General features: G+C 40.2%; 1 protein-coding gene and 1 long non-coding RNA gene across 9 annotated transcripts in view; one reads left to right on the top strand and one right to left on the bottom strand.

Moving 5' to 3' along the window:
• PHKB (phosphorylase kinase regulatory subunit beta) overlaps positions 1-19,804 on the top strand; it is a 187,166-nt gene that overhangs the window by 79,600 nt on the left and 87,762 nt on the right. For all 7 annotated transcript variants that reach the window (XM_039503735.1, XM_039503733.1, XM_039503740.1 and 4 more), the window contains 2 exons: positions 8,285-8,348; positions 19,110-19,205. In XM_039503735.1, coding sequence (XP_039359669.1) covers positions 8,285-8,348; positions 19,110-19,205 — 160 coding nt within the window. The remainder of the gene's footprint in view (positions 1-8,284; positions 8,349-19,109; positions 19,206-19,804) is intronic.
• On the bottom strand, positions 212-12,181 carry LOC120384742. 2 transcript variants are annotated; one of them, XR_005589081.1, is made up of 4 exons: positions 12,044-12,181; positions 1,743-1,860; positions 982-1,010; positions 212-505 (listed from the first exon to the last, which is right to left on the bottom strand). It is a non-coding gene; the product is annotated as an uncharacterized LOC120384742 (long non-coding RNA). The 2 variants fall into 2 exon arrangements; XR_005589080.1 differs by lacking the exon at positions 212-505 and having other exon boundaries at positions 903-1,010.

The raw sequence follows: 19,804 nt of genomic DNA, 5'->3' as shown, positions 1-19,804 counted from the left end.
TTTCCTTATCCATGTGTTTGAGCTTCTGAAAAATTAATTTGTCCTGCAACCATTTTATCAAGATGTTCTCCAAGCATCTGCTGAGTACCTCCACACAAAAAAATGTTTCTGTGACATCTACCATATGTACTGTTGATAGGATGTTTCTAGAACACAGCATCTCCATATTCCAGGTCAAAAAGGCACAGGAATCTTGATCTTGTGCTTCTTTGTTGAGCAGATCATATGCTGCTGTCATGTTGTTTGCCCCTATTAAGATTGTTTTGTTGGTCTGGCTGGCTGCCTTTTTTAATTCGTTTAGTGCCTTTTTTAACATATATATTTAATCACACACATATATGCGCAATATCTTATGCTATTGGACATTATTCTGTCACCGTTTGTGATGTTCCTTTTAATGCCGCAACTTGTGGGTTCAGGAACAGAAGTGCAGGTGTAGATGAGAATCCTGATATTCTTGGGTTTTAATAAAGGATTCAGACAAATGCTAACTGAGGACCTGTTACTAAATTTAATGGGAAACAACTGTTTAAGTATTTTTCTTTCAGAATAAGTAATGTGCATTAGGCTAAATATATGCTAAAATACATTGTCTCTTGCTATTATGTTTAGAGGGAAACAATCCAAGCAAGGGTCCTTGAACTTTTTGTTGTCTAAGATTTTGATTAGTAATTAGCAGTAATGTACAAATTTTAGTGCCTGCTTTCTGTCTTTCATTAAGGTTATGGGACAGATGTAGCAATTTAAAGCTGTAATTAATGACATTTTAGTAACTCAGTTAACTTCCTTGTCATGCCAGTAGCATTAGGGAATACAAATGTTAGTTAAATTAATAAAGACATGGATTTAAGACAAAAAAAATAAATAGATCCAGGTCCTGACTACCCCAAATCTCAAGAATGGTTGGATCAGGTTTTGTTTTGAGGCCATCTAGAGTTAGAACATCTTTCACAAACAGTATAGAGTATACTCGGTTCCTACAACGTGTTCATCTTGTGCTGTTGTCCATCCTAAAGGGGAAAAGAAGGAAAAGTTCCTTAGGAGTTATGACCAGAGCTGTATATTTTAAAAGAACATATTTCTTACAATATTAATTCATAGGGTATGTAATGTACAAATGACCCAAGAGAAATGAACATAACATGCCTAATAGCAGAAATTCTATTCTGTTTTTTTCTTGACTCCTCCAACAAGAAGTAATTAATGATTAAATCTTCAACTGTCCGAAATTTAATAGCATTCGTAATGTGCATAATCTTATACTGCTTACTGTTTTGAATAGCTTTTCATTATCTTAAGACATATTTGCTATTTCAATTGTTAAAATATATTATCACTTTTCCTCCTTACTGTAGTATTGCAGGATCTTCCTTATGTATTTGTCATCTGCAAAATATAGCACTTATAGCAGTCACTAGCATACAGTAGGGGAAGGGTCTGATAGACTATTAACATGAAGGAATATTTATTATATGATGGGGAAATGAAAACAGCCTTTTAATTTTTAAACACTAGCATTTTTATTTGCAAATAGTGTTTGTGCAAGTAGTGAAATCTCCAAAGTATTGAATAAGCAAAGGTAGAAGAATACTGGTGAGCTACAATTAATACTGATTGTTTACCTAGGAATACAAGTAAAAGTAATACAAGTTAAAGTGGTTCACTACGGAGGAATCCATATTTTTTTATACTCTCTGTGAGCCTCCTCCCCTTACCTAAACAAATAAGATAACTTATTCTACCTGAATGTCGTTTCTCTTTCCTTTCCCGTCAACTATTACCTCTGTTAGTTCTTGCCAGTCAGTTCTTCTTGCCCTCACTTTCCAAAGATGCCTGCTCATGTGTATTGAAGGTGTTCCTCTGGAAGAAGAAATAGGGAGTTCTCCATTAACGTGTAATCCAGTTATCAAAGCAATGGATTTATCTTGTGCTCAGAGTGTATCCTTTTTTTTTTTTTTTAAGAATATAGCTATAACACCCAAGAAACATGATTTAACTAAGTTGCTATGCCGATTTCAGTTAAACCAGTTGCTCTTTCATAACTGTACTAGATAAAACTACTAGAATAAAGTTAAAATTTATTTTGAGAGACTTGACACTAAGGAAGTGGTTAGTAGCCATTACACCAGTGAGTTCATCTTACTACTTCATTGCATTATCTGGGTAACAATAACTTTCTAATCATCTGAAGGTTTAAAAACCAAGGGAATTTACCAGTCTTTGCTGGCAGCTGCTCCAAGCAGAATTTTTTAGCTAACATAATCAGCTTTCCCTTGTTGAACCAATTAGAATTAAATCCCACAAGCGCTATTTCTGGCAGTGTTTCTGAAAGGAAAATGGAGGTTTTATAAACCAATTGGTGATGGTTTAAAAAAAATGATACAGCTTGAAATCATTTTTTTTTATGGCATTGCTGGTAATGAAAACAGTCAAACAGAAATAATGTGTGCTAAATATAATACATGCAATTCTGCAACTAGACATGTTTCCCCTTCCATTCTGTTGAAACTATCTTCTGCATAGTTATAAAATGCTCTCCTGACTAGGGTCTGACTTTATTTTTAAATATTTTTATATTGAATATCCATAAATATGTGGTGGTATATTTACAAGGAAAAATATGTCTGTATAAATTCCCAGCCAAATGTCTCTAACAAAATGCTTTTGACACTGTACAAGCAAGGTTCAACATATAACTTATCCATACTTGTATCTTTTTTTGAAAAATTACACATAATCATATAATTTGTTAGCTGTGGGTAATGTAACCATTTTTAAATAACGTCAGTTCAAAGTCAGAAAAAAATGGGCTTATCGTTGACTCATCTGAGCTAGTATTTTTCCCCTTAGCCAAATATTCCCTTTTAAATTGCTCTAATAAAAAAATCTAATGTTGTCAAAATTATAAAATATAAATTCCTGGCAGTGATTAATTGCAGTTTCTCTACAGAAGGGACTGATGCCAAAATACCTCTAGAAACAAATTTATTCCTCAAAGTCATGAATTTCTTTGAGTCAAGGTCACTCTCATGGTATCTCTGTGGGGGGGGGGAAGCAGGGGGCTCTGATATAATCTAGTATCCTAATTTCTTTATATTGCCTTAATTACATAATCCTTATCCCAAACAGAATATGACCCAAAAAAAAGTCTTTCCATATAGATGAAGTTGCATTTTTGTAGAGAAAATTAAATAATTTAGTAATTTGAAGTAATTGATCAGTATTTACACAAGTATTGCTACCAATAAAGAAACTACAATATTACACCAATTAATACTTTTCAGATCCTTCAGACTTTCCCAATATTAGTATATTACATCGCTTAAGGCATTTCCCCACCATGTTAATCTTAACAGTATAACTCAATGTTTTCCATACTTGGGACGCCGCCTGTGTAGGGAAAGCCTCTGGCGGGCTGGGCTGCTTTGATTACCTGCCGCGTCCGCAGGTCCAGTGGGAGCCGCTATCAGCCGGACCTGCAGACGCAGCAGGTAAACAAAGCAGCCGGCCCACCAGGGGCTTTCCGTACACAAGCAGCGTCCCAAGTTTGGGAAACACTGGTATAACTCCTTATCCTTGGTAGGAGCTCCTTTCTTCCAAATGATGTCTCTTGCATAGTGGTGGTGACAGCAGCTTCACGTGGAGGGGCAGACTTTAGTCTGGGTGAAGGTTGATGCTGAGATTCTCAGCAGTAGCAATCAGTTCCTGTGTTAAGAGATTTTTCTGTCTCTCCTTTCCCTGGATGCAACTTTAGGAAACTATGGGGAAGAGAGTGAGCCTATTATGATCCACCAGTTTTATAGGATGGTGAAGCTTTTACTACTTCTCTCTCCTGATGTCACCTCCTTGGAGACTTTCTATTCTGGAATATTCTTGGACCCTGCTCCCCATTTATGCCCTGTGTCTCATTACTTTCCACGATAACCCTTTTTTTTGTTTTGCTTTTCACAGGCATGCTTGCAACTTTACGCATGCCAGCCTTTATATCTGGTGCATCCTGCCTGACTCCTGTGCACAACCAAATCCCACCTTAAAACTCATTTATTTCAGTTTGCTTCTCATCACTGACCTCCTCTTCCCATTTCTTCAATTTAAGCAACTTTTTAAAACAAACCAACAAGATGCATATGTAATCACAATCTCTTGTAATTCTCATCCCCTATATCATCTCTCCTATTCTTGTTCATCTTCCTTTTTTTTAATATTAATGAGATGATATGCTTAAAAAGAAGGTACTGTCATTTTTGTAATTAACTCTGAAACACTATGCACGCTTATGACGTATAAATACATAAACAAACAAACAAATGATTATGATGTAGAGTTGAGTGCAGTCTTGAAAGTGAAGACAAGCAGTAGGAATTAGATGCTAGAGAAGGCAAGAGGAAACCAGTGAAGACATTCAAGGGGAGGATATGATTAGAATATCAGCAGGGTGATGTCAGCAAATGATCTTGGCAGCATGTTAGATTGATTATGAAGTAGGGATAGGTAAGGAGAAAAGGTGAGAGATAACACTATGATCAAGTTAAAGATCAAGGGTAGTGATGAAAGGCTCACACTGTCATTTTGATTACCATTTTAAGCATATACAAGCAGTCACTCATTGAAGAAAATAAGAGACCTTCATTTTATTAGGCAGCTATAGTTTGTCTAGTTCACGTACTTTTATTTTGACCACAGATATGATTTGTAAGCAGCCTGTCTAAAGAGATCTTCCTAGTTTTTGTAGTGTCTGTTGATAGTCTGTAATAAAACTATCATTAATCTGCTATCTTAATATTTTACTTTTTAGAAGCTCTGTGAATTTTAAAAACTGACGTTTGGGTTTTTTTTCATAGAATCATAGGTTTGGAAGGAACCTCAGGAGGTCATCTAGTCCAACCCCCTGCTCAAAGCAGGACCAATCCCTAGACTTTTTTGCCCCAGATCTCTAAATAGCCCCCTCAAGGATTAAACTCACAACGCTGGGTTTAGCAGGCCAATGCTCAAACTACTGAGCTATCCCTTCCCCCATTATACTAATGCAAAACCATTTTTCATATATATTATTGTTTTAGCTCATTTTTATTTCAATATAGTTGACACAGTTGAAGTTCTGGTATATGTAGTTTAGTTGTGTATCATTTAAAACAATATTTCAGTGATGGTGCCTTTTTTGTCATTCCTCTGGTTAAGATGACGTCTCTGACTCACCACATTTGTAGTAGTGGATGATTGTTGTTTTTTTGCTATAAGACTTCCATAATAAATGTAAATTATTAGAGAGTATTAAGGTATAAAGTGTGATAATGAAAATGAACCTACTTAGTAAATTTTGAAAAAAAATCACGTTCATGATACCCTAAGAGTAAAAAAGTCCTTTCTCTCTTTATGATGGTGGTTTTGCTTTTTTTAATAATCAGATTTCAGATAAATCCGTCAACTGTCTGTAGATTTGAATTAGCCCACCTTAAACTCTTTTTAAAAAAAAAATGTCTAAGGCCAAAAAATGTGTTAGCTAGAAGAAAATATTGCTGCTGCTTCTATACTGACAAAGTGTTGGTGACCCCTGAAAGTATAAGATTATATATTATTAAAATGAAAGAAATTGGAAACTACAAACCATTTGACTTTACAATGGATGCTTTATATATTTATATATTATATATTTTAAAATCAAAGTTTTGCTAATTTAGAAAGGTTTATAAATTTTAATTTGGTTTGCAATTTGTATTTAGAAAAGTGTAGAATTTTGTACATGGTTCCTTTTTATTTCTTCAAAACTAAAACAGTTGTTTACATACTATATTGTAAAAATGTCTCAAGTTGATTAGCAATTTGCAATATTTTTATGTGGGTCTTAACTAGTTACTAAAAAATGTACATGAAAAGTAATGTTGTAGTGAACTATTACCTGGCTGTTTGACTCCTAGAAGGAATAATCCTAGTTTCCCATTCTCTGTTCTGCATGCAATATCCACAGAGGCAAGAGAGAACACATAACATTTTGTGATGCTATTTTTACTGTGTAGTGGGAAGCATAAACAGTTAAAGATGGAACCTGGGCAACAAGCTCTGTACTAATTGTTGTATGTGAACAATCATCTATATATATAGCCATGAAAACATCAAAAAAGTGAATATCGAAAATTAGATTGACACATAATAGCAAAATCTTCTTCTTGTAATGCCAGAACAAGTTCTGCTAGCCGCTTTAGTGACATGAAAGGTCAGTCAGGTTAGATGTTACTCTAATCATAGAATCTCAGGGTTGGAAGGGACCTCAGGAGGTCATCTAGTCCAACCCCCTGCTCAAAGCAGGACCAAACCCAACTAAATCAACCCAACTAAATGTACACTGCCGCCTGATTACCGCCTAGTGCTAATGAGAATGGCCTTCATGTATGTTTCAGTAGCTTCTCATTTATAAAGCAAAACCTAAGAGGATTCCTTTGATATTTTTTTTTTAATTTAGAAAAGATTTTGGTATATTTTAAGTACAAGTGAGCTTCCAGTAAAGAATGGTTCTAGAACCTAGCCAGGTTGGCTGATGAATTTCTTGTTCAGATGTGGAAGCTACAACTTCAGGCAGAACATCATAATGAAAATGTCAGTTACTTTTCTTTTAGTAAATATAATTTATGCATGATTTGGGCAAGAACATTTCTGATACTGTGGGAATTCCAGTGAAAGATGCATCATGTGAAAAATGCAGCTTTTCTGTTAAGTAGGTGGACATCATTTGTTTAAGAAATATTTCTTATCTCTTTTCCTGTTACTGTAGGCCTTTCTCTATGGGACAGATAGGGTGACCAGATAGCAACTGTAAAAAAAAAAAAAAAAAAAAATTTGGGACAGAGATGGAAAGGGTAATAGGTGCCTAAAAAAAGCAAAGCCCCGAATATTGGGATTGTCCCTATAAAACTGGGACATCCAGTAACCCTACGGAGAGATGACAGGAACATGGAGAAAAAATGTGATAAGAATGTGAGCTGAGTTTTAGGATGATGGGCTAGATTTAGTGTTGTCTTATGGCAGAGGAATGTTTATCCAGAAGGGGCAATTAGTTGCCACCTCCTTTTCATTTCTGGGTAGGCTTTCAGCCAACTAATCAAGGTCCCTGGCCAGAAATTAAGCAGTTTTGCCCAACAGAACCACCAATAGATGGTTATGATGCAACCATCCTCTTTTGGTGACAAAAGGTCAGAGGAGATATTTTTGCCTTATTATAATAGCAGGTGAACAAAGTGTGTGTGTGTGTGTGTGTGTGTAAAACAAAACACGCACATAGAGTCTATACATATCATAGGACTAGAACGGACCTCAAGAGATCATCTAGTCCAGGCCCCTGCACTCGTAGCAGGACTGATTGTCTAGACCAGTCCTGATAGGTGTTTGTCAAACCTGCTCTTAAAAATCTCCAATGATGGAGATTCCACAGACTCCCTAGGCAATTTATTCCAGTGCTTAACCAACCTGACAGTTAGGAAGTTTTTTCTGATGTCCAACCTAAATCCCCTTTGCTGCAATTTAAGCTCCTTGCTTCTTGTCCTGTCCTAAGAGGTTAAGAACAATTCTTCTCCCTCCTCTTTGTAACAACCTGTTATGTACACCTCTACCCCGATATAACACAGTCCTCGGGAGCCAAAAAATCTCACCATGTTTTAGGTGAGGCCGCATTATATCAGGTAGGGAGAGGAGCCACTCCCCGCCCCAGCTCACCTGCGCTCTGCTTCCGCCTCCTCCCTGAGTGCACCACCGCCGCTCTGCTTCTCCCTCCCTCCCTTCCAGGCTTGGTGCGCCAATCAGCTGTTTGACCCAGCAAGCCTGGAAGGGGGGAGAAGCGGAGCGGCGGCAGCGCACTCAGAGGAGGAGACGGAGATGAGCTGGAGCGGGGAGCGGTTCCTCTGCGCCCCCCGTTACTTGCTGCGGCCCTCCCCGGGACCCCCCACCCCAGCTCACCTCCGTTCCACCTCCTCCCACAAGCGCGCTGCAGCTCTGCTTCTCCCCCTGCCTCCCACTAGCAAAGCCTTGAAGCACAGAATGCTAGATGTCCAACAGCAAAATGAAACCAGATGCATTTTTTCCAGATGGTCACTAACGTTTTAAAGACAAATTAAAAACCAAAAAGAAAAATTCTGGAAAATAAACACAACCTATTGCACCATTGTTCATTAGTTTAGGGTTTAAACACAAAATACTAATCAAGAAGAGATCCTACTTCTGAAAGAAACATCAAGTATTGATTTGTTAAATTCCAGGTTTGTAAGCATAACAAATGTCTTTCTTTTCTCCCCCTCAGCTCTGTTGGGTTAGCAAAAGCAGCCCTAGAAGCAATTAATGGATTCAACCTCTTTGGCAATCAGGTAGTAAAAACATTTGTTTGTTCATTCTATATTTTTTAAAATGAATAGGTTGTTTTTTAACAAATTGTTTTCACCCCGATCAATGGATGTGTAGAATTCATATAAAACAAAACTCGTAAATTAATTTGTTACTTTTTCAGGTACAGAATGATAACTGAATAAAATCAGATTTGTCCTTACATATATCAAGTTTTATTTCTCTTTCCAGTTGTGTACGGTTTTTTAATTTTTTTTTTGTTAACTCTGGTTAAAATTGAAATGTCTACAACTTTTCTACTTCCCTATCACCTTTGATCAAGATTTTAAACAACTCATCTTGTTTATGTGATCTAACTACTGTCATTTGTGTTTTAAATCGCAAGTAGGTTGCACCATCATTTGAATCTTTTCTGTTATCAACCTTGCACATGGTCTATTTATTTTGGGGGGTTTGTTTTTCTTTAATTTGGTTTGGGTTTCTCTCTCGCCTTCCAAATAAGTTTTTTAATGGAGTTCAATATAAGCCTTTCGTCATACTTTACCTCTGCCAGACATTCCCATTTTTACATTCTCAAAAATATTGGATATAGGTCTCTTACTATATTATACTCACAAAGGTCTAGACTCAAAAGAATGTTCTTCCCAAACTTATGACCCCGAAAAGGTGAGTAATGGAGGAAATTTGTCACTGAGCCATTAAATATTGTCAGTCAACAGGGGAAAAGGGAGTTGTGGCTTTACAAAAATAAAGGAGAGGTGGCTGGTGCCATACGTGCAGAGATAACTGAATTGCAAGGGCAAAGCACTCTGGCAGAGGGTTGTCCGTAAGTGACTTTTGGCAAAAAAGTGAGTGCAGCAGCAGAGCTGTGAGTTTAAAATGTTTTAAACTTGCTCCCACGTTGCATTTTTTCAACTATTCATTCTTTCAGTTCTCAGGCAGTATTTGTCTTTCTAGAATACCCATATTCCTTCATTTCTGAAAAGAGAATCTTAATAGATGCAATGTTTTAGTTTTGCAAACTCCCTTTTAGTGCTGAAAATCATCCGAAAATTGATTTTGAAACCATTAATTTTTTCCTCCTTCAGCCACTAAATTAAAACTGCTACTGTTAAACAGTGGTGCATTGAAAGTCTACGTTCCTTGAAGGGTTAAATTATTTTATAATGTGACTATATGTACGTGAAGTAGCACTGATCTAATTAAAAGTCAAAGGCTGGAGAAATATATCCAAATATGCTGAGAGGATTGTCCCAGCTGTATACTGAATGAGAACATCAAAAATTTAAGGACTGACTAAGCCCTGGAAATCTTATTCAAAAACATTATTCTTGATGATTTAAAAAGGTGGGCTTTTTTTTTTTTTTTTAAAGGTACTGGTACTTTTCTCAGAGTGGTAGCTGTGTTAGTCTGTATCAGCAAGAACAACTGCCACAAGTACTCCTTGTTGTTTTTGCTGGTCCTTTTCTGTTACTTCAAAAGTCAGAGACACAGCTGACTTACGGAGTGGCAATCCTTGCCTATTTCAAAGCTTAAAATCCTGCTTCATGATACAGCAAAATTTGATTCTCATGGTGAATCCAGTGTGGGGGTTGGGAAGGAAATTTATACAGTTACCAAAGAAAAGCTTTGGTCTTTGAAGTTTTTCTTGATATTGTCTTAACTGAAGATGAGGGAGACTTGAGCATTTTTTTGTAAGTCACCTTTATTTAGACTTGCAAACCCAATGCTGAGTCAATGTACTAACATAGTGCTTTCTAAGTGAGCTAGTGGTTATTTATTCATTATTACTACTCTTTTCTTATTTGTAGTACTGTAGTGCCTGGGAGCCCAAGTCATAGAGGAGGATCCCATTGCTAGGTGCTGTACACAGAACAAAAAGACATTCCCTGCCCCAAACAGCTTACAATCCAAGTATAAGAGAAGAGAGAACAGGACAATACAGACAGAGGGGAGTACATGAAAACAATGACAATATTGTCTACATAGACAAGGCAGACAGGAAGAAGGGATATAACACAGAAGCCAAGTTAACCATGTGATAGCAAACATTACAGTAAAAGCTGTGTTATCCGGCCATGTACCAGCCAGTAAGCTCTATAAACCGTCATTTCTAATCTTCATACAAAGTCTGGTTTATAGCCCAGTTGGTGCGGGGCTGGCAGGCTCCCTACAAGGCTCCCCAGAAGCGACGACATGTCTCTGCTGCTCCTAGGCGGAGGAACGGCCTTGAGGGATTTGGAGTGCAGGGTGAGACGGGATGTGTGTGAGGTTGGGGTGCAGGGGGGGTGCCGGGCATGGGCTCTGGAAGGGAGTTTGGGGGCAGGGTTGAGGCATGGGGGGTGCAGGCAGTGGGCTCTAAGAGGGAGTTTGAGTGCCAGGAGAGTGCGGGGTTGGGGGATGAGGGGGTGGGGTGCAGGGCGCTTGCTCTGGGAAGGAGTTTGGGTGCAGGGGGTGTGCGGGGCTGGAGGTTGAAGTGTGTGGGGGGGTGCTGGATCCAGGGGGCGCTCATCTCAGGCGGCCCCTCGCAAGCAGTCCTTGTGGTCCCTAGGCGGAAGCGCAGCTAGGCGGCTCTGTGCACCCTGCCCCCCCCCCTTTGGCCTGGAACTGTGGCCAATAGGAGCTGTGGGGATGGCATCTGTGGACAGAGGCTGCATGCGCAGAGCCACCCAGGCACGCCTCTGCCTAGGGGCTGCAAGGACTGGCAGCTCTCCACAAGCAGCAACCAGAGGTGAGTGCCCCTATCTGGCAAACCCAACCCCACCGCACCCAAACTCCCTCCCTTTTAATTAACGAGAATTTTTCAATTATCGGCACCTCTCATTCCCCCAACATGCCGGATTAAAAAGCTTTTACTGCAGTTCCATAATTTTGTGGGCTATTGGAGGGATGGGGTTAGTTAAGAGGAAAGAAAAGGGAAGGGGGAAAGAGCAGGGTAGGAGTGGCAGGTGTGGAATAAAGCTGAGCTGAGGAGGGAGGGGGAGAGTTGGAGCAAACAGCCAATTGGCACAGGGCAGAGAAAGTCAGAATATTCTGTGGTGTCCCCAGAGTGTGTGTGGGTCTTGCCTGCACAGTTCTGAGTCTAGAGAGGTGGCTGTTCCTCTTCCTACTGGCTGGAGTTATAGCACAGATTTAATGTTAGTATGGCACTGTGTAAACCGGCGTGGCCATCCCTCCGCTTCCGCCTCTGAGGGAGACCACACCTCCTCCCAGTTTGGTCTGCTAGAGTCTTTTCCAAGCAAAGAAAAAAGGAGGGAATTAGCGGTTCTCAAAGGGCCCCCAGCCTTCAAGCAGGGTGGGGCCGTAAACAGTCTGGGCTCTGGCTTGCAACCAGAAAGAGCGGTAGCAGTCTCTTCACCCTGCCTTTAAGCAGGATTCCAGCAGGGGTGGTGAGCGCCAAACACAGTCTGTGGGGCTCCGGTAGGGGTGCTCGAGGAGCACCGGCCGCCTGGCCTAAGGAGGGGGAGTACTGCCAGCCCAAGAGTGTGGTGGCAGGGGGGATGCAGGCCCACCCAATTCCACCATGCCCCAGCCCAGGACCCTAACAGCGGTGGTGTTGTCCACCAGTGGGTCAGTGGATTCGCCCTAACACGCTGACCTTGTTTCAGGCCAGCTTTCAACCAGACTGTTGCCTGGTTTCCCTGGGCTGCTTTCTACTTCTTCCCCTTGGGTGTCCCTGTGTCCAGGGGTCGTCCTCAGTCTTTCCAGGATACACTACCAAGGGTATCAGTAGCAGCTCCTCAGCATTGTGCGTGGCAGGGCTCTCTGGAAGCTCAGGCTGGTCCCCGGTGCAGCAGTGGTTCTCCTTGGCGTCCCTCTCCAGCAGTGAGGAAGAAGCGTCTGTCTCCTTCAGCAGCTCCCTCACAACTGAGCTGCTGGGCTGGCCTTTTATACTTCTGCTTCCTGTCCCACCCTTCTGCTTCTGGTGTGGGGCGTGGTCCTCCTGGCTCTCTCCCCCAACCCCCCTCGGTGGCTTACAGTGTTCCTTCCGCTTCCGCCTCTGAGGGGGGCCACGCCTCCTCACTACTCACTGGAAAACAGGACACCAGGATTCCCATTCTAAGTTCTGTTCCTTATTGTCTGTATGACTTCTTTGAGTAAACCCCTTAAATTATTTTTTCCTCAGTTTCCCCATCTGTAAAACTAGGGATTGTAATATGTACCTCACAGGCGTATTATGAGGCATAATTAATATTTGTAAAGAATTTTCAGGTCCTTAGGTGAAAGGTGCAATGTAAATACCAAGTACTATTAGGCTTCTTACTGGAAGTACTTTAACTAGACAAAAGTTTATATAAAAAAATTAAACTGTGCTTAATGTAGAATTTTCTCTTCTTATTTTACTGACAGACAAGATAGTACAAAAATGTAGATTATAGAGAGGAGTATGTGGCAAAACAAAATATTCAGGGTTTGTTTGTTTGTTTTAATTTCATACAATCAGTTTAAAAAACCTGCTGCAGATTCCATTCTACACTGTAAGATTTTATAATTCTCTTTTAAGGATGCAAAGTATCACTTTGAAACTATAGGTTTTTGTAAGTACGCAGGCTTCTGGGGCTCAGTCTTGCACCACTAGAATCAATGCAGGTTTTGCCACTGACATCAGTTGTGCATGGACAGACTCTTAATTTCACCTGTGGTAATTTCCGCTGAAGTGTAACCTTACAAGAAAATCAATGTTTGAAAATATGGAAATTCACAATTACACTACTCAATCTATTTGTAATTCTTCCCTCCTTCCCCCCAGATCTGTCTTCTTCCTTAGCAATCTGAACCTCTCAATCTTCCTTCCTTAGTTCTTTTTCTAGCTGCATAAATTATTTTTGGATCAAAGACATTTTCTAAGATTTTTTTTTTAAGTTCACAGCTAGCAGCTTAGATTTTGGATAGTCACTGTATTTGTGCAGCTTACAGGTGAATATCAGAAATGTTCACTGCAGAATATTGCTTTGTAAATGGTATAATATTTCCACTGTAAATGTGCTAGCTCTGTATCACATACATACTTCAATCAGTGGTTAGCAAGTGCAATCATAGGGCCCAATCTTGCATCATTGGAGCCTATCAATCTCAACAACTTGCATCGTTGGAGCCTAGTGAGGAAAAGTGAATGATTATTGTAAGTGTGCCTTTTATCTCATCAAGAATGTCTAAAGTAGTCTTGCCGCCCCCCCCCCCAATCCCCAGAAGTGTGTGAATGCCAGAGTTGGCGCAACCAATTTGTGACTAAATAAATCATTCTGTTTTTTATTGATTAATAAGATGAAAAACTTTTTATGGGTGAATAAAGGTATCTTATGTTATTCTTCAAGTGCTGATCTCTATGTGTATTCCTTATGTGGGTACACATGTGCACCATGCACCTGAGTTCTGAGATTTCTAGAAAATAGTATCCATTGTCTGCAAATACACAATTGTTCTCCTCATGCTCCAAACCAAGGATATAAGGGGCAGTACAGATCCTTCTTACTCCTGCATGGCCTGAGTTATAATCCTCTGTGTCCACAGATTTCTCCATGCTTCCTTTCTCTTAACAAACCTGTAAATATATTGTAAATAGTTTTAGCATAGTTAGTATAACTTAGTTTTCTCCCTGCCTCTGGGAGTCTCGCTAAGATAAAGACTACTCCCAGAGTCCCAGGGTTTAAGAACTGCATTTCCTGCCCCCACTCCTTCTCCATGAGCAACGAGCACCAATGCTGCCTCTGTTTTCTGGGAGAGGCACATATCTCAGAATTTGGCGCTTGTTTCTCCCTCAGACCCATGAGGCTCGTGAGCGCTGGCTGGAAAAACATCTAATGGAAAAGGCTATGAGACCTCGGTTTGATATGGGTTAGGGAGACCCCCTTGTATGTCAGTCTCAATTGATGAGTACCCCTCCAAGCACATGCTCAGGAACAAAACTCAGAGCTGCTAAGCTCATAGAGTCATCATCCAGGGCTTCTCATGACAAGCATAAGGCCAAACCTGCTTCCAGACCTGCTTCCAGATCTGCTTCCTTCCAGAAGAGATCACTCCCTGACTTCCTCCAAATCAAGTGAATCCTCACAGGTGGATTCTAAGGAATTAGGCTCACTTAAATCCTTTGGCCATGAGGGGAACGTGCAAAGGAAAAAGGATCCACCAGTACTGTTGTGTCTGATTTCTAAGCCGAAGGATCAGCACTTGACGACAACATCTAAGAGTTCACTTGTAGACTCTTTGACAATACTGGCCCTTCCCTGTAAAGAACTACCATCCGTGATGACTGTAGATGCACTGGATCCATCGGTCCCAACTACTGGAACACCCCAGACTCTGGGACAGACCAAAACTTACACCTTGTCAGAGGATATTTTCACCCTTCCTTAGCCTCAGTCTCCTTTTCCTTCTGATCTGACTTTCCTGTGAGACAATGGCACACTAGAGGAGGAAATTACTTCCAGGAGACATGAATGATCCCCTCCTTAGCCCTTAGGCAGGAGCTTTCACTCATTGGTACTGATGGCTCTACCAGTGGAGCAGGAGCTGGCATTCTCTTTGTAGGCTCTAGGTGATCCATCACCCCCACATAATGAGGTAAGTCTAGACAGAGACTTGCAAAGATCTTGGGTCTGTCCTTCACCCAGATGTGACTACCTAAGGGAACAATGGTACCCAATACAATGGGGTCCCCCTCAACTGATTGACTTTTCCTACTTGGTTCCATGGGATCCTTACGGTAGACATCTCGGATCAATCCACTGTACCTCTTCTGTGCGACACCTGCCAACTCCATCAGAGCATGAGGAAGGGGGGATTGATCTGGATCCACATGTACCTACATGTGCTTTGTGTTCCTCACAAGAGTAGACAGTTGCCCCATCTTCGCCATCCGTACCTGACAACCCCAGGCAATATCAGGAGCCTCTGCAGAGAATGGTGAATGACCTCCAGATTCCACTAGAGGAGGTCCAGGATACCCTATATCAGCTCCTTGACATTTTATGATCTTTTGGTCCCCCCAGTAGCTCTGAGTTTTGTTCCTGAGCATGTGCTTGTAAATGATGCCATCATGGAACCAGCTAAAATGGTGTATCACACTCCAATCTCTTGCACCCCGGCTCCAAAAGGGCTGAGAGAGACATTTGTACCAGCCAAAGGAGCTGAGTTCCTCTTTACACACACAGGACCCAACTTCCTGGTGGTGCAAGCAGCCACTGAACATTCTAGATTACAATGTTCTAAGGCTACACTGACAGATAAGGACTCAAAACAACTTGATCTTCTGGGGAGGGGAAGATATTTTCTTCTACAAGTCTTCAGTTCCGTATTGCCAACTACCAAGCTTTGTCAGCAAAATTATTTGAGGATTTGGGACTTTAAGGAAAAACTCTTCCAAGAGGACAGAGTCCAACAACAGTTAGATTTCTGAAGGATCTAGTTAGGACCTTCCCACCAGTGGTGAAATCTGCACCACAACAGGACCTGACCGTTGTACTGTCAGTACTTACCAGACCACCATTTCGATGACTGTCCATATGTTCTATGTCTTACCATTCCATGAAGGTCATCTTTTTAGTTGCCATCACTTTGACTAGAAGGGTGAGTGAGCTGTGAGCTTTCATGATTGATTCGTAATATACTATGTCTTTTATGAAAAGGGTTTCACTTTGTCTTCACCCAAAATTTGTCCCTAAAGTAATTTCTAAGTTTCACATCAGTAAATCTATCCATCCACTTAGTGGTTTTCTTCCAAAAACCTCATACTTCCAAGAAGGACTGGAGACTTCACTGTCTAGATGGCAGATGAGCTCTGGTGTTCTACCTTCAACGGACATGACCAGTTAGAAAATCAACAAGACTTTTTGTGAGTATAGTGGAATGGATGTGAGGATAAGCATCGGCTCGGAGACTCTCTAAGTGTATCTCTGGCTGCATCATTCTTTATTACCAATTAGTAAGTATTCCTCCCTTGGATGGGGTGACATCCTTTTCCAGTAGGGCCCAAGTAACCTCAACAGCATCTTTTAGAGAGGTTGATACTGGATATCCGTACTGTGGCTCCCTCAAACCATATGTTTATGAAGCATTAAACATTAGGTCAAGCCTTTTCTGCAAATGCAACTGTTAGAACTGCAGTACACCTCTGCCTCAATATAAAGCTACCCGATATAATACGAATTCGGATATAACGCAGTAAAGCAGCGCTCAGGCGGGCTGTGCACTCTGGTGGATCAAAGCAAGTTTTATATAGTGCGGTTTCACCTATAATGCGTGCGGTTTCACCTATAAGATTTTTTGGCTCCCGAGGACAGCGTTCTATTGAGGTAGAGGTGTACTACAAATATCTATACCAACTGCATCATTGTACCCCCTGTTAATCACCCACACATGGAATAATATTGAGACCTGCACTCGAAGAAGAAATGGAGGTTAGTTACCTGTAACTGGAGGGTCTTTGAGATGTGTGATCCTTATCTGTTTCCACTACATGCCTTCCTTCCCCTCTGCTTCAGATCTTATCTCATTTGCAGTAAGAAGAGGAGCTGGAAAGGCTGCAGTGCCCCTTATATCTTTGGTTCAGAGCATGAGGAGAACAACTGTGCATATGTGGACTAATGGATACTACTTTCTAAAAAACTCTGAACTCATGTGCATGGGGAGCTTGCATGCTCACATGTAGAATACAGATAGGGACCACACATGTAAAAAAAACCCTCCAATTAAAGGTAAGAAACCTCCATTTTCTGATTTGCGTAGGGAATTACTCTGAATATAGGAGCATAGTTGAGGTAGTTTGAGTACCATAAATAAATGTTTGTCCTTTCAGACGTTTGGATTTCTTGTAAGTTTAACTCTGAATTTCCTGGGCTTTTAAGGGTTGTATTTTCCCCAGCTACAACATTCTTAGGCTGTTGGTACGTATTGTCAACCTTAACTTTGCTCCAAAGAAGTTTTTGTCTGGAATTTCCTTAGTTTTTAAAATTGCCCCTGAATGTGAGGTTTGAACCCTATACCTAAGATCTCTCTAAGATCTACAGGAAGGGAACTCCTTTCAGGCAGAATTTTGGAACTACAATCTTCAGAAGTATGGCTTTGACTGTGTAAGTACATTAACAGCCAGAAAACATTATAATGAGCCTGTTTCCCTCATTCTCTGCAAGATTTCAGAGGTTCACTGATGCCCATACCCTTCTGTACAATCAATCTTAGGGGGCTCATGCCCATCGCCCATAGGTAAACCTTAGGAGTCTTTTAGCACATTCATTGAAGGCATGCACACAAATCATGCAAGTCTTGGAAGGCTTGTCAGGGATGCCAACTCATCTCCCAGAGGCCTTAGGCTCATGGGGAATGAGCTTAATATTTGCATGGAGAAGATAGGTTGGGAGTCCAAGTAATTTCCTAAGGATTGTGGGGTTTGGGAAGAGGCTGATAGGCCCTCATTATGGCCTCACAAGAGGAGGCAGATGGGGTCCCCTTAAACTGTAGCCTCGCACAAGGAGACTTTGAGACACACCCACAAGCCTCTGTTAATCCCCCAAAAGCCAAAATACAATCAATAGTCACCCGACAAGTGTAAATAGCTAAAATCAGTTATAGATTGTCAGCCTAAAAAGCAGGAGTGGGTCTTTGTCCCCTACAGAACGTTGTAGAGCTTAAATGGAATAATTGTCTTCTAAGGGAAGAAAAAAATCAGTTTATTTTTTTCTTTGCTAAAAGCAGATTTTTTTCCAGTGCTAGTTTTGAATGAGTTTGTGTATTTACACAGTTGAATCTCATTTGAATAATGAAGGTCAAATAATGAATGTTTAAACAAAAACCCTTCAAATAAAAACAGCTAAATCTAGAAGCAGTAAAGAGCAAAGAATTTCTTATCAGACATAATGCCATTTCGTAATTGTTGTGGTTAGTGCCTAGATACTATGGGGATGGATGTGTTAGATGTACTTGGAGATGAAGCAAAAAGCTGGGAAAACATCATTTGACTCAGGTCCTTTTAGCACCTCAAAAAGTATTTGTTTGAATGGAGGTTTTTGATCACATTTTGAGTTTTAATTCTAGCATCTCAGATAATGAAATGTGCAATATAAGCATGAAGGGTGAATCCTGACCTCATTGAAGTCAAGGGGAGTTCTGCCATTGACTTCACTGGGGCCAGGAATTTTACCCTAAGGACCCAGACCTACTGTCAGATCCAAGCTGATGGACCTTTGTACTCAAGCCCAGCCCTAAGTGACACACATTGTTTGGCAATAAACTCCTTTCATAAAATGAAGTTCAGTGTGATAACTGAAAGACAAGAATATTTGTTTTGTTTTTATAACTCTTATTGAGATGTAATGTGTTGGAAAGATCTTCTCTTTTTGCTTGTCTCATAAGGGAACCGTATGGTCTCTTTAACTTAAACATTAAAACTCCTGCTTTCACCAGTCTCTCTTTTAAAGAATTGCTTTTGTTTAAGAAGTTATGGGAAATGTAATTAATGTTACATCTATGCTGTCTTAATTAAATAGTCCAAACAGTAGTTACTTGGAATGGAGAGCTAATGTTTTTGTAATCTCAGATTCTGTTCACGCTGTTTAATTTCTGCCAACTGCATTTAATTCCTTTATTAATAATATGTTCATCATATTTATTTAAAAATTTATATTTGATTCCTGCTCTGGTGAAAATTATTGGCTTCTGATTCCTAGTTATCTTAAATTGCCTATGTAAAAGAAGAGAGCTGATAGCTTTACCAGTATTTGCTGCTCCAGAAATTTTTGTATGTTACTTTCCCCCTGCACCTCAACTTAACTTTCATATTCTATTTATAGGGCTGCTCTTGGTCCGTCATATTCGTGGATCTTGATGCCCATAATCGAAACAGACAAACTCTTTGCTCATTGCTACCCCGAGAATCAAGGTCTCATGTAAGTAGTTTGATGGAATTCAGGTTAACAGAATATAGAAAAAATAAATTGGTAGAAGCATAGTTCTTAGCTTTATTGCCATTTTAATATCCTATTTAATAAAGAATATGAACTTGTTGGTTGGGAAGAAATTAGATTCTGCTGTTTAAATATTACTGCAGAATAGGAGCCATCTCTGCAATAGAATTATCACGGCCAACCTCTCTTTAATTTAAGAATAATTAGGTCAAGGTGAAAACAGTGGCCTAAATAATTTAAAACAGAAAGACCTATTGGTCTATGAATAAGCGAGGCCAAGAGTTGTTTAAAGGGCTTTGACGTCTTATGGATGGTGCGCTTGTTTTCATTCACCTTGCACACTGCATAGTGGCTGAAATATCTGCAGTTTTATAAGGTTTTTTTTTGTTTCATAGTAAACCCAAAGCCTAAGGTACTAAACTTCTAACTATTTTAATTTTGGATTTCATCTGTAATAAGGTATATGAGTAGGGCCCTACCTAATTCATGGCCATGAAAAATGCATCACGAACCATGAAATCTGGTCTCCCCCCTTGAAATCTGGTCTTTTGTGTGCTTACCCTATAGTATACAGATTTCAT

This window comes from Mauremys reevesii, linkage group 16, assembly GCF_016161935.1.
Source record: "Mauremys reevesii isolate NIE-2019 linkage group 16, ASM1616193v1, whole genome shotgun sequence".
Classification (NCBI taxonomy): Eukaryota; Metazoa; Chordata; order Testudines; family Geoemydidae; genus Mauremys; species Mauremys reevesii.
This window is presented reverse-complemented; position numbering and strand designations above follow the sequence as displayed.